The sequence below is a fragment of the Protomyctophum parallelum genome (genome assembly GCF_964188405.1).
Source record: "Protomyctophum parallelum genome assembly, chromosome: 7".
In the NCBI taxonomy this organism is placed as follows: domain Eukaryota; kingdom Metazoa; phylum Chordata; class Actinopteri; order Myctophiformes; family Myctophidae; genus Protomyctophum; species Protomyctophum parallelum.
The window spans coordinates 12,936,725-12,951,536 of record NC_139705.1 but is presented as its reverse complement, the minus strand read 5'-3'; the positions used below and the strand labels follow the sequence as shown (position 1 = coordinate 12,951,536).

Sequence of the window (14,812 nt, the reverse complement as noted above, 5' to 3'; positions counted from 1 at the left end):
TTTGTCTAATTTATAATCAATGATTTTGTGGATGTATTTAAAGCTTTTCTTGGACCACAATAAGTGAACTTCTACTCAACTGTTTTGTCTTAAAGTCAATTCCCCAATTTTGCACCAGCACAGGCTTTGTGGTCTGAAGGCCAGCTACATGAAGACCCATAGCATGACATTACCTTGACATTTCCAACTTAGCCAAATTACATGGCCTTCCTTCAACATGTTTTCCCAAAAGAAATCTGACCACATAAATTAACATCAATTTGTTGTGCACCAAATGTACACATAGTCCCCGATTGGGGTAACAGATCGCATAACTAAGCAGAACTTAAGTACCTGCACACAATTTCATATAAAACAATCTATAATACATGCAACAAATTTACTATCCACTTCTGCACATCTTTTGACAGGACAGAAATTAAAATAATTTCTCTTGTACACTGACAACACCTTTGTAATCTCCATTAAATGTTTTGATAGATGTTGTAAAATGTAAAACATCTGCTCTGTAAATCTGGTCCTTTAAGCCTGATTTATAGTGTCATACGACAGTGTCATGCACCGATAGGAAACGTTGTGAGCTTGTAGATCTGTTATATGTGGCGCGTGACACCGCTGTACAACAAAGCATAAATAAGCATTACCCTCTGGTGGTCAGCTTAGGTGGAGCCTAATGCCACAGGAACTACGCACAGCGCCGCACACCATGAAGCCTATTAAATAAGCTCTGATACATGTCCAGCAAGCAGGCGCATGCAGCCACACGACTGCATGCACTGCCTTCACATGACTGTTCAGTCATTCATCTTAAGTGAGAACCTCTTGACATGTGCAAAAAAACATTGTTGCTAACCAAATGACCCTGGAGGGTCTATTTAGTTCCATTTATCATTCCTCAGAGTTACAGTTCCTTACTATCGATCGTTTTGCTGAGCACCTGACTTTGAGAACCACATAACTCCCCTGGGACCTGATGCAGGGGTGAGCAACCTTTTTGGTTTTCCAAGAATCACCTATTAGTCCGGCAGTCGGGGTTGTGGAGTGGGACATTTATATAGTCTTTTCTTATTGGCCTAACATATTATCTATATACATTCATGAATCCACTTGCTGACCGGCTGTCGCTATTGAGCATTTTTTTATTTTTTAATAGGGGATTATATGTTACCATGCCATTAACATCCTATATAAGACAAGAATTTCAAATTTTCATTATGCTTCATGTCATGACAGACATGTGCTGCTGACCTCATCACATTTGTGATGACTGCTATGGCCGTTTTTAGCCAATATATAGACAATATTTTAGGCCAATAAAAAGAGACTATCACATTTTGCACTTTGAACAAAAGGAGCCTGTTGGCTGCCGGACTATAGTGCCAAACAGTGAAAACATCCTTACTTTTACATCGTATTATAGGCTGACAGAAGAAGTCTAAACATTTAAAGGAGTAGGCAAAGATTTTGCAGATCATCCACAAGCTCACAACTACATATTGTGAGCTTGTAGAACGGATAATTTTGCTATTTTATAAAGAATATTGAAAGATATGAATTAAGTGTTTCATAATTTGTACAGCCGACAGGACAAGTGTTACCAATGATCTATTAAAAGATATAATGGAGAGGCAACGTCCAACAGTGATAATGCTTGCTGTACAGGCAGCTTATGGTATTGGACATCTCACAGGCCTCCCGTGTATTAATGGTGTATTTTCCAGTGGCAGGAAGCAACTCAACAAGAGGCTCCTTTTAAGATACTTCCTTCACTTCTACACGGAGAATGAGCTCCCAGACACACAAGTGGTACATGATCATTACAGTTTAAGTGAAAATAAAAGTTGTGCCAGCTACTGCCTAGAAACATCTTCAGCACATGAAAGCATCCTCCAGCTTTCCCCTCATTAGAAACCATGTTATGCGTCACTCAGACGGACAAATAAATAGACAGTAGACGTGGGTAGCATGCGGACCAGTTTATTGCCGTCAAACCCACCCCACCGCTTGTAAAAACATGTCCATTCTTCTTCCGGTGAAATGGAAATATAGAAAAATAGTTAATATATACAAGAACATTATATAACTTCCCATGGAAACAATTCAAGAACACGTACACAATGATGTACACATGAAGGGGTGGGGGAAGACATGAATTGAATTCATAGTAGGTTCAGTATAGTGTATAGTGCATGAAAATAACATCAGTGGCTTTGCCTGTCTGATACTATTCAGTGGTTCATGCATTGGACCTAATTCAAAGTAAAGTTACATGGCTGTGGTGACAATCTCACCGAAACACAAAAGGATAATTTTCTTGGAAGAAGGGGGGGGGGGTGGGGGATAATCAAAAAGCAACTATCATGCTCGTGTGTGAGGTTCCAATTGCAATTGTTCATGGGTGATGTCAGAGGTGGCAATGGCTACAGTGCAAGTCCTTTTATGTCACATGGACAGACAGCCCATGTACGCCCATGTACAGTCTTACATCACAACTCACGCAGACGAAGGCTGGGATTTATCATGAGCCTTATTCTTGTTCATTTGTACTAGATAAGCTTGGTATTGGTGTTGGAAGGGTTTGGATGGTTTCTGTATCAAATACCCTGAGAAGGGATTCTGTAAAAAGGTTGAATCAATGTTTATTGAATTTGTTGAAAATGTTAAGTTTATGGCTGCAGCACTTAGTTTAGACTAGTCATTAGTCCTACAACCTATCTCAAACCCTCACCTCCCACAGCACACCTAAACCTCTCCCAACCCTTAACGTACCCCTCACCAACCTTAACCTTAAAAACGAGTAGTCAAATGCCTCATCCCAGCTACACTACAAGTGCTGGCTTATCAGTGTATTACAAAACAATTGTCAGTCTTATGTTGCCTTCCTTCCACTCCGTTTCACTGTAGTGCTCTGCCAACATCCAGTTTGGCACAAACACTGAACTTGGGGGGGGGGGGGGGGGGGGGGGGGGAGGGGGGGGGGGGGCATTAATTCACAGAATCTCTGTCCCATGGCCATGTATCTGGGTTTCCACTAAAAGGTTAAAGCAATAATGAACTATAGTCTAAGTCCATACTCAGGGATATGCACACTTTGGGTCATACAGGGTATGATGTGCGTGCGTGACCATCGGACCCACAGCAAACACACACGTGAGAAGTTGATGTTCTCCCAAGGCCCAAACCACACCAATGCAACTGCCATTGAGAATTATGCTTAAGTTGCAAGTAGTTGTATCTGCATGCTAGTGTTATGAAGACGATATCCAAAAAGCGCCCTCCTGCTCATAAAACGCAGTGTAAATTAAAGTCCTTTATAAGATTTGTAAGCTAGCGTTCTGTGTGGCAATGGACAGCAGTCATCCCCATGGCGACGATATCCCCAAATCGGACATAAAAACGCTAACAGCTTACATTTTGGGAAAGTGATAAACGGCTGTCGTTATTTTGTGCATATGCCTGTGTGCAAATTCAGATCAATTGCTGCAGCCACTGAGGAGAAATTGTGGATAATCACATCCACACTGGCGCTCACGCTGGGGGATTGATGGGAATAGTATTTATTTGGGGCATCCACCATCATTCCAGTGTTGTTTTTTTTACAGACTATTTGACAATTTATCCTAAAATCTAATTCTAAATATAATCCCAATATAAATCTAAGAGTAAAGAGGTTAGTTTGAATTAAGATCGAAGTGTAAGATCTACCAGCAAAGTTAAGTTATCTACTAAACAGAATTACTTTGGTGCTATATTCAAGAAAACAGATCAAATTAATCTCATTGCTTAGCAGCGGAAAGGTTATTGATGAATTGAGGGCTTTGGGCTTTTACTTAATTAAAAGAGTACTTAGCTGGCTTCAAATCAAAAATAGAAATGGCAATATTATCAGCAACAGGACCAAAACAATTGTATTCATTAGCTAGAAGTTGCTGATAGCGCTGTCATTTAACTGTGTGCTGCATTCAATCTAATAAAAAATATATATACATTTTGACCTAAAACAGTCCAAATCTTTTTGGCGACCTAGTTCTTAAAGAGCCACTTCACCCCTTTTGCAACCAGATCTTATTTTAATTATGTTTTGGAGACAAGAAACACTTTCCTGGAGTTTTTATGTGGGTAATGTGTGTTTTTAGATAGCATTAGTAGTTCAAAGTATCCATGCGCTCCATGATATCATGGACAGTGGACACTGGGCTCACTTACTTCCTGGACTACATGTTGTCTCAGTAAGACAGCCCTCCCCCGATCCACAAGGAGGAGAAGTGCACCAAAGTGTTATGGGAATTGTAGTCCAGGAAGGAAGTGAGCCCAGTGTCCATAACATCATGGAGTCCATGGACACTTTGAAATACTGAAATATCTAAGAACACAAATTACCCACATAAAAACCCAGGAAAGTGTTTGTCATCATTACAATAAGATCTGGTTGCAAAAGGGGTAAAGTGGCCCTTTAAGAAATTGTGGCAACATACTGGCTGACCAATCTGTGAGTAACTATCATGACCTTGAGTTTGCAAAGGATCTTTTAGGACATTTTTCACAGCAACACATTTTCATTAACATAAAGAAGACACATACAATAAGTGGTTCAGTCCAACATGTGTATGCGAATCACACTCATACTTGTGCTATTCTGCACCTTTGTGAGATGATAGAATTCAAGTGGTTTGCATAGGCGAGTGGCACCATTTGGTACTGTGCTAGTATGATGCAAGTGGTGACATCATCAGCATTCGTACATTCCCGCATTAAGGACATTATCCCTAAAAACATATAGTGTAAAGCCCATTTATTTGCCTGTGAGCAGAACAGGTCGTAAATGTACACTTATCAGTCTCTGCTCACATGAAGGCTTGTCCTACTCGTCGTCTTTGGCTGATGTGTTATGGCTATCCATCCTCTGCGCTCTCTTCCTCTGGCTGCTGCTGGCTGCTGGCCAGCTGTGTTTGGCTGTTAAGAGAGTTCATAACCTGGACCTGCTGGAGCCTTCTGGTCAGCTCGGTGTCACAGGCCTGGAGCAGCCCTGATGTCCTCTCTGCGTTCCAGCCCAGCACCTGTGCCATGACCGCAGGCCCCTTGGCAACCACCATCTGGACATGGACAGGACAGAGTCTTAATACTGAACACCTGGAATGTAGATAAGGTAAGTGGTCCAGCAATATATAGGAGTCCGCAATCTCCGCACACTGTTTGCTTCCACTATTGCATACGTTTCAATTCCAGTTTAACAATTTTAAATGTAAGCATTTAGCAGACGCTCTTAATCCAGAGCAATTTACAGTAAGTAAAGACAACACAAAGTAAGACATCAAAAGCATTGAAATAGTCATTCTAGGATCATAAGTAAACCAAGAACCTATCATCAGTCTAACAGTAGAATATCCAAAGATAATCAATATTCTGTACATTGTTTCACTCTAGGATGCCAGGTAAATAATGACCTTCATTTGTCTATATAACATGCCATTTTTAGCCTGTGGATAAGCCTGCAAGGTTGTGGCAAGTGCTACACAAGTGCTACGGGCTAATGGAGTCTGAAGAGGTGAGTCTTCAGACTACAGCAGAGGATTGGGTGTGATCTGCAGTTCTATTTGCAATGGGGAGTTCATTCCATAGGGTTGAGCCTTTATCCCTGTAATCCTTAAAGCTGCTATAAACAATATTTTTTCAGTATTTCTCAAAAATGTGGTATTCAGACAGCCAGCAATGGTAAAACGCTTGTCTATGTTACACATGTTATGTGACATTGCTTATAGCTACTTTATGAATTGCCTGAAAGTTATACATTATGAACTACACATTAAGTAAATAACTACATTTTATTTCCCACTTAAGGACAGATGTTACATTGTTTTTAGATTTGTTTTAATAAAGAAACAGGAAATGAATAGTACCTAAAATAATCACCACTGCCCCATATAAAAACCCAAGAAAATATGCCATTGTTTCCACAATTAGCCACAGTAGTTGTCCTGATCACACAATGAAAATGATTTCACTACTTATGTAGTAATAGCTTGTTGTCGATTTAATGGGGTACTACAGGGCAAAATAATCAATGTGCATTCTGTTTAGCTATTTACTAACAAAGTCAACAGCTTGACCATGTCGCAGTATGTTAATTTCCCCCCTCTTGAACCAGACTGCAGACTACGGAGAGAGCTAGAGTACACAGTGGCACACAGTCCCCGGGTTATATCGACATGCAGCCTGCCTTCCCTGGCGAGTGCAATTATAATATCAAAGTGACAAAATAAAACAAGAAAATCTGGCACATTTTGTACATAGATGTTATGGATGATATGTTTGAGCCAGAATGTGCAAAACACTCATATTATTCAGTGAGTGCGACAGTCTATCATCGTGAACTACCTGCAGCTCCTCGGATGAGAGTCTGGTTTCTGGGCTTGTTTTACCCTTGAGCACCATCAGTGTTCTAGTCATGAATCCAGACACAGAGTCCACCTCTGTCCCGTCTGGAACATCCATGTCACCATCCACTGTATGGATGAAAATGTCATTTCCCAGTTTCATTTGTTATTTCCATCTTAAGTCTGTATCATTTGAAACAACGGCTCCACCTAGTGGCAGAGCTCTACTTTCACAATGATCAAAATTTCATAGAACACCTTAAATAAAAGTAAAAGGTAAATTAGGTAATCATGTTTTTCAACAAGTATTTATCATTGGTGTGCCTGAGTTTGTACTTTGTAATAAAAGATTGAATCTATGCTCAGTTGGTATAGTGCTCACCACTGAATCACATGGTTCTGGTTTTGATCCTGGGCACTGCCAACTCAGCATATGAGAAACATGGCTTGGGTAACTAGACATGATGCTGTCTGGGAGCTGATAGTAGGAGTGGCGCTTCACCTCAGCAATTCATCTACCAGTGTGTTACTAAAACAAATAAGCAACTAGCTGAGTTATTACCATCCTGCCTGGGCTGGCTGGGCTCTGTCTGTTCTCCATCTTTTCTCTCTACAGCCCTGAGGTAGAGCTCGAGCAGCTCTTTGGACTGTCTTGCCTCCTCTTTGTTGTCCAATACCCTCAGGAGGGTCTCCTGAAGCATCTGGACCTTCTTCGGCTGGAAGCCCAATTCAGAGACCAGCTCAGGGACAGATCTGTCCACCAAGATCTGGACCAGCAAGGAGACACAAGTGATACAGACATGCGTCATTGTTTGATTTCATCTTGGTAAAATAAATACAAATTACAAGTATGACACAATATAACGTCAACCCAGGCAGGCTGTACACAAAGTGTAATAAAACACTGTTGTGATGGCTGCGGTCGGAACATAAATTAGAAGTACTATCATGTTCCTACAATTACTGTATGATTCACAGTTGTTATTGTTAACATATTTATTTTACTTAATTTAATGTATAGAATTCAGGAAATTGTATGATGGATAACGATCCATTATCACCCCAGTAGGCAAATGATGAAAAGCTTTTCTTTTCCAGATTCTCCCCTGCACTGCAATGTTCTGCACTGTTCAGTTGTGCATAAATTATGCAAAGCTTGCGTAGCTAGTTCAGGCAGGCAACTTGTGAGCATGCCAACCTGATCAGGTGACTAGTCTCATGCACTCTTTACCTGATCAGAGCGGCTATTTAAACCTACAGTATCTGCCTAACTGCTCTTTCCTGGTTTCTCTCCTGCTGTGCGGACGTGTGCCACTGCTGCGGTCTCCCTGCCTTGCTTGCTGCTAAAATGCTGCTCATGAAGTTTTTGCAAATCCCACCTCCTCCCCAGGCCCCAGCATCCACCTGTAGGCTCTGTTTCTACATCCCCCTGCATGGGGGTCTTATTCATTCCCTGTAATTCTACTTGTCTTATAACTTAACTAAAATGTTAATGTTACAAGGAATGAATAGGGACAGAGACTGATGCCAATCTATGCTTCATCTATGCTCAATTATGCTAAATATATATTCTAAATTGACTCTAAGAGTTGTCTGACTGAATTTACAATATTGCTTGATCTATTTCTTTGTTATTCGTATAGTATTATGTAGCAGAGATAATCCCAGATAAATGATGTGGACTGGCCAATCCTTCCCATCATACTGTAAGGAAAGCAATGACCACAGCCACTGATTGTGTCGCAGTGAACAGGTGTGATCTATTAGGGGTGACATGGTTGCTAAACCAATGCCATAATTATCAAGAGGTAGAGCGGTTGCCTTGGAAGCTTGGTATGCTCCTGTAATGTAATGTTAAACAGCTGTAAATGATCCAACCTAACCGTTGTCTGAATGTGGTCGTTATACCACTGAATCAGAATATCAGATACCTGTAAGTCTGCCTCTGACATGAGGATGATACTGGAGAGGTTCTGTTTCAGCTGCTGGGCCAGTATCTGCCAATGCTCTGGTTCGCTGGAAGAGCCGTCCACACAGTCAGTCTCCAAAAGCATAGAATCTCTGGCCATCCAGGCAGTACCACCATCGACTACAATGGAAGGATACGATTTTAAAGAACACTGCATATAGAAATATTGGTTGGAAAATGGTCCGATTGGTCACAGAGATAATCATGAGCATTCTTACTTCTGCGAACGGGTGACCATGACTCTTGTTCTTGCAAGAGCATGAATTTTGTGTTTCTGGGTAAACACAAAAAGTAGGCCTCATCCTCCACTATTGTTCCATCATCTTCTAGGACAACTGAAACAGGGGCATCAGGGCTGAAACCAAGGAACTCACATCCTGTGGGAAGAACATTGATAATACACCAAATAATTACTTTAATCACGTTAGGGTAAATTTTATAGCACAGTTTGGTGAATTTATTTAACCTCAGTCCAATGAGTCCATGTATATTTGCCACTCACATTTATAGCCCAATGAGTAAGTATTTACACTACAGTGAGTGAACACAGAAAAAGAGACTAATTTTACTCATTTTAGTCTAAAGATACGGTTTTAGGTAATGGATGATGGTTTTTCAGGACAGGCCCAGAGGCTTCATCATTCATGAAAGGTCTTGTATGGGCCACGCCTGGTGAGTAGCATTCTAGGTATGAACAAGACAGGTGGGAGGTCTTTCATGCATGAGTTTGACAAGTTTGAACACGGAAATGTAGCAAATAGAACACACTTCTTTTAAGAAATAAGTTAACATAATAGCTATAAAGTTTAAATTGCTAAATTGTACAGCAGCATATAAATATGTATAGTATAGCATATGCCATATGCTATAATGTTGGATTGAGAATTTGATAAAGAGCAATACATAATCAAAAAGATAGTTCTATAAACTAGCTTAAATTTAACTTCGTTATAAGCATACAACTGTATATGTAGAAGCCAATGAAAACTGACGTCTGTTTCGTGCACATATAAAGCGAACCGTTTAAAATCTCCAGTCCAGTCCTCACCCTGAATCTCTTTATCCAACATTAACGTTAGCCTTCCTAAAAACAAACTCACCCTTTATCCTCATCTGATCCAAAGAGGGCACAACCAATCCATAGGATTTTTGTCGTGTGAAATTACACACCTTACAAGGTTTAATTTCTGTCATCCTACGTAGACAAGAAGCTAAAGATAAAAAGCAAGACTTCTACACTGTCAGTTTTTACAAATTCGAATGCGGAAGCGCCGACTGGTCTATGGAATCATGGGAAATGTAGTCTGTCCTGGTACGTTAGCCAATTTAAAACGATTACGCGGAAGGCGTATATCTCTGCCTTGGGATTTTGACAACGTACAAAAAGTTACACAATTATTATGATTTTGACATGTCCATTTGCTGTGCCTTAAACGAACTCGAAGAGTTTAAAAAGCTAAAAAACTTGTATAGACGCAAATGCAGTGATTTTCTATTTTAGAATTCTTCTATTTACTGAAAGACTTTTTCGGCAAATAAACAATCCACCTGTCTGACTGTCCTACATGTTTATTTTGCCGTTACTTCAGTTCAGTCAGGAAAAGCAATAGATCTGGAGCAGCCATAGGCAGGAACTCGCAAGATGGCATCCACTGATCAACCTGAGCCACCGACAAAGGTCTACTACATTTTTCCCTTGTTTGACATTTCATTTCACACACCCACGAAAGAGGACAAGTTGTCTACTCGAAGCGATTGCCTGATTCTAGCGATCGACCGAGTTTGTAATATGTTGATATGTGCTCGAGCTAATACACAGGTTAGCTTGTTTAGCTAAGTTTAGCAAGCTAGCAATTTAACTTAAGCACATAAAAAGTTGCCAGTGTGGTGGTGTTGACAGGTGGAGGTGCAGCAGTATAGGGGTGCAACATCATTGGTGAACTTATACATATCAGCTACTATAAAAGTAACCTTCACAGTGATATAATTCCCATGCTGTAACGTTATGCGGCTAATATCACTCGGGAGTAAAGGTCGAAGTTAGCTTCCCAGAACTCCAGTCAGATCCTGCCAGCCTGCAGTTTCTTGAAATGTTGATTGTTGATAATTTAACTCTGTCACTTTTGTCAGATCGACTTTCAAATGGATGAATTATCAAGTAGAATTATCACTACTTGAATAAATTGAATGGAAACAAGCTATATAGGCTTTCTTGGGGTTTAAATCCTCTTAGCAGACCATGGTACAGACCATTTTTATGCATTATACTTAATAGCATTCTCGAATAATAAAATGTATTGCCAACGAGGTGCCCGTGCACTGCCCAGAGTAGACCTGTTTAACTGTCAACTGACACAAAGTTCCATGTACATCTAATTCTCATCTAGCCAATGTTTGGATGCTACATTAATAATATGTTGTTAGCTCAGTGGTGCGATGGTTGTCACTGTTCAAAATTGGGCCACCTGTTAAAAACACTGAAAAAAAGGCCAGGTGCATTTAATCTAGTGGGCTTGAACTCCAGATGAGTGGCATATTGTGTATAGGTATGTGTGCTGTGTTTAATATAACTGCAATGCATGACATTCCACTGTCAGATTACCAGTAAGAAAATCAATATTTATAACTCATCAACCAGTGCATGAGAAAATGAGAACGCTTTCAGCCTACATTGGAGCATCGGTTTGTTTGGCCCCTGGCCTCCATTGTCATATTTATTAGCTGTTCACCCACCCCTGTTTTACTGTATTGTGCATTATGGACATCTGCATAATTCAGTGACCAATCTTGAATTTGAACATTCAAAAATATTAGTTATGTTCCTCACAGTACATGTGACATAACAGACAAGTGACAGACTATGCTTGCTAATGTCTGATTTGACAATATTCTCCCCTGAGGGAAGGGCCTAGCGGCCTAGCCCCTTTCGGGACCCTAGTTTACCTTTTCTGAAGTTTGGACGTCGGTACCCCAGGGTCCCTAATCGGTTATTCCAGTCTCGTTGGGATGCAGATGTTCATACCCTCCATTAACGCCGAGCGGCGCGCCGCTTGAGTGTTGGTGAGATGTTTCAAAGATGCATAAAGCGCCTATAGGAGACAACGGAAACGTGGGAGAAACCACAGATGCTGGTAATTATTTTTAAAGTTTTTGCTTCTCTGAAATTCTCTCTTCCTTACTTCCTTGACTTCCCATTGTACCGGCTCCCAATCGGCGACTGGCTAGTAGCTGCACGTCCTAGTTACTGCCTCTGATTAGCCGACCGCGTACATGCAGGATGTTTATAATGCTGTTCTGTCGTGGGAGGCGGGACATGGGAAGTGAGGAAGAGAGAATTTCGGAGAAGCCAAAACTTAAAAAAAAAAGATTATTATTATTATTATCATTGTTTTTTAATAAATGGTGCATTTATATCTCATCTCATTATTACCAGTAATGACCTCACCCTAAAGGGCGAGGTCGTGTGCACACATACGCCTGGGTGACAGCAGACTGCTGAGCGATCACTGGCGCTTTGGAATGGGGGGTCAGATCAACATATGGAATGACTTCTGTACTGGCCATATATGGAGCGTGTCTTGAGTGTACAGGGTTTGATGAGGTCAGATCAATATATGGAATGTCGGAACAGGTCAGCCATCTAAGGGTGGCAGCGGGGGCAGTGTCTTGAGTGTACAGGATTTGATGAGGGCCCAGGTAGGGCCGGGCCTTAATTTTCGGACCTGTTGAGAACTAGTTTTCGCCGGATGCCGGACGCGGCTGCACTAATAAGTAATAACTTTGGGGCAGGCCCGTCGAATACCAGACGACTTGCCCCTTTACCAACTCACCCCAGCGAAATGTGTTAATGTAGTTAACAGTTAATTTAGTATTTCCCTCCCTCTCTGGAATCTGAAATTATCTTGTATAGTATGTATACAGATTTATTTGATTCTATAGTAGTTGATCTCTATACTCTGTAAAATTAAGAAAGAACTAGAAAAAGTGCCCTTCTGGGCACAGGTCTCCACCAGGATAGGAATGTAGGACATTGCAGCTTGCCTTCATCTGGTGGTTGGATGAAAGGGCAACAAAAGTAAATTAGAGGTAAAAACACTTTTCGGCCAGTTATAGCGCCACCTTGAGGCTGAGTTGAAATTGTTCATGTGGCATTTCTTCCTGGGCCTAGTGGGAATGTGCGTGCACAATTTCACGGAAATCACGCGATGTGTTCATGATTTGCAGCATTTTGTTTGAAACTGAGCACTCCTGTGAAATTTGGAAGCCAATCTTAACCAATCAGGATGGAGTCTGAGAAATCTGAAAGACCCGTTTCGTTGAATGGCTCTAGTCTAGAGAGACTGTGTACCAATTTGCGATGTTTGGACAAAATCTGTAGGTGTACTGTGCAAAAACGTCTTTTGCACAAAGCGGCCTCCTGGTGGCGCTATAACAGGCCGTTGTGGAAATATTGGGGCAGAGGTTCATCGTTGGCATCCAGGGAGTGTGTGTGCAAAATTTGGCATCGACCGGGTTAACGGTGGCCGAGATTAGCTGCTCACGGACACACGGACGGACACACACACACACACACACACACACACACACACACACGGACGGACGGACGGACGGAGTGCAAAACATACTCTCCCCCCATGCCTTCGGCCTGGTGGAGACAATAACATGAGACAAAGACGGTGACCGCTTAATTCTAGCAGTTAAGTTCTTCCATGTAGCCCATGTTTTGTAATGGCATCATCATGCTATTATGCCTGTGGAATCTATACAGAGTGAACTTAACAATGATACATTAATATGATAATACCTTTTATATAATCACCAACATGAATTATGTTTGTTATTTACAGCTAGGTAGAGTAGTGGGGTGAGATGGAAAAGGGGCGACCGTACCTGTTACCAGGAAGGATCAACATATGGAATGTTATGTCACAACAGGTCAGCTCCATATATGGAGATCTAAGGGTTTGAGGTTTGAGGTGAGATGTAGAGTTGTTGGCCAATATTGATGACATGATCAGGGATCTCCATATATGGGCTTAATATTGATGACATCACGTGATGCCATGAGGCATGACCATATATGGGGTGTGACTGACGGGAAATGCACAATTTCATAGTTGACTGTGATTTGTGGTCGGCAGCAATAAAAACGAATTAATAAATAGTTTTTATTGATTCGAAACAAGACATAACAACACGAACACTATAATGCTAGACTATAATGCATAATCAACGAGTAACAGACCTATTGTAATGAGGTATAAGGAATAAATAATACAACAGTTTCGAAACATTAACAAAAAGAGCGTAGAGAGCACAGCAGTTACACAGAGTCAGACATGACCCATAATAGCGCCCCATATACACTATACAGCTCCTTCTCAAAAACTTGAATATTATGGAAAAGTTAATTTCCTCCGTAATATAATTCAAAATGTGAAACTTTCATATATTCTAGATTCATTGTGCATAAAGTGAAATATTTAAAACCTTTTTTTGTTAGAATCTTGATGATTATGGTATAAAGCTCATTAAAATCTAAAAGTCCTATTTCAAAATATTAGTATATTTTACGAGACCAAATCTTTTGAGAAGGAGCTATATATTCATATGTTGCTAGACTGTCCTGCCCGTTGCAACGTTGTGTATCAGGGACACAAATGTGTTCATCCATCTGGTAAAACAAGGTACAATAGGGGTCTTCCACTCTGTTCAAATAATTATTTTGGCCACTAATAGAAATGTTTCTGTGCCTCCATGCTACTGGACATGTAGTGCACCTGAGTAGGCATATCATATCATATTAGTTAGATTAAATGGAAGAAGAAAGATATACTGTACAAGTGTACATAATCTTTATTAGCATTAATAACCCTTCAATCTAGATGGGGAATAAAAAAAACACCCTGTTTTTTTTATTTGTTGTGCTATGTATTGATTTACAGGATGTAATGCATATACTGTACTGCTCTGCTCTAATAATGGACCAGCACATCCTCCATGGCTCCAGTAGATGGCGATCTCATGCAGTTGTTTGTTTGTCTCCTCAGCCTGGCCTTCTAATTCCATCTGGAAATGACACAGTGGCTCCCCCCAGAGACGCACTGGTAAGTCTTCACCTGCTAAATGAACCAAGCCTGCATGGTTAGCTAGCTGTAGACGTCATTGATCAGGCTATACAGTTCTGACTTACAGAATCATTATTGTACATGGGGTTGACACTAAGGGCTCAGAGACACTTGCCTGTCGGGCAAGTACAGGTCATGTTCTACTTGCCCAAAGGTCATGCCCACTTGCCCGAAAAGTAAATCGTCCATTATAAAATGATAGGTACATGTTTTGAATTACCGTTCAATTTAACACTTAGGCCTATTTGATTTACTTTCTGTGGCTGTGCGATAAATAATGTCATACCTATTTTTTATGCCAAAATACCTAGTACATAGCTATGAATATGACTATGGGTTCA

General features: G+C 40.8%; 2 protein-coding genes across 2 annotated transcripts in view; one reads left to right on the top strand and one right to left on the bottom strand.

Moving 5' to 3' along the window:
• Positions 1-4,385: 4,385 nt before the first annotated feature.
• On the bottom strand, positions 4,386-9,596 carry dffa (DNA fragmentation factor, alpha polypeptide). Its single transcript, XM_083770099.1, has 6 exons — positions 9,444-9,596; positions 8,562-8,720; positions 8,306-8,463; positions 6,937-7,141; positions 6,376-6,503; positions 4,386-5,093 (listed from the first exon to the last, which is right to left on the bottom strand). Exons 1-6 carry the CDS (start codon positions 9,535-9,537, stop codon positions 4,893-4,895), a joined length of 945 nt encoding a protein of 314 aa, XP_083626225.1. The 5' UTR covers positions 9,538-9,596; the 3' UTR covers positions 4,386-4,892.
• A 334-nt stretch (positions 9,597-9,930) lies between these two features.
• pex14 (peroxisomal biogenesis factor 14) overlaps positions 9,931-14,812 on the top strand; it is a 63,149-nt gene continuing 58,267 nt past the window's right edge. The window contains exons 1-2 of the mRNA XM_083770293.1: positions 9,931-10,021; positions 14,394-14,450. Coding sequence (XP_083626419.1) covers positions 9,986-10,021; positions 14,394-14,450 — 93 coding nt within the window. The 5' untranslated portion in view covers positions 9,931-9,985. The remainder of the gene's footprint in view (positions 10,022-14,393; positions 14,451-14,812) is intronic.

Coding starts and splice junctions, on each gene's coding strand:
- dffa (XM_083770099.1), bottom strand. CDS start 9,537: ATGACAGAAATTAAACCTTGTAAGGTGTGTAATTTCACACGACAAAAA. Junction 8,721..9,443: donor GGATCAGATGAGGATAAAGG/GTGAGTTTGTTT, acceptor TTCTTCCCACAG/GATGTGAGTTCCTTGGTTTC. Junction 7,142..8,305: donor TGTCAGAGGCAGACTTACAG/GTATCTGATATT, acceptor TTGCTGGTCCAG/ATCTTGGTGGACAGATCTGT.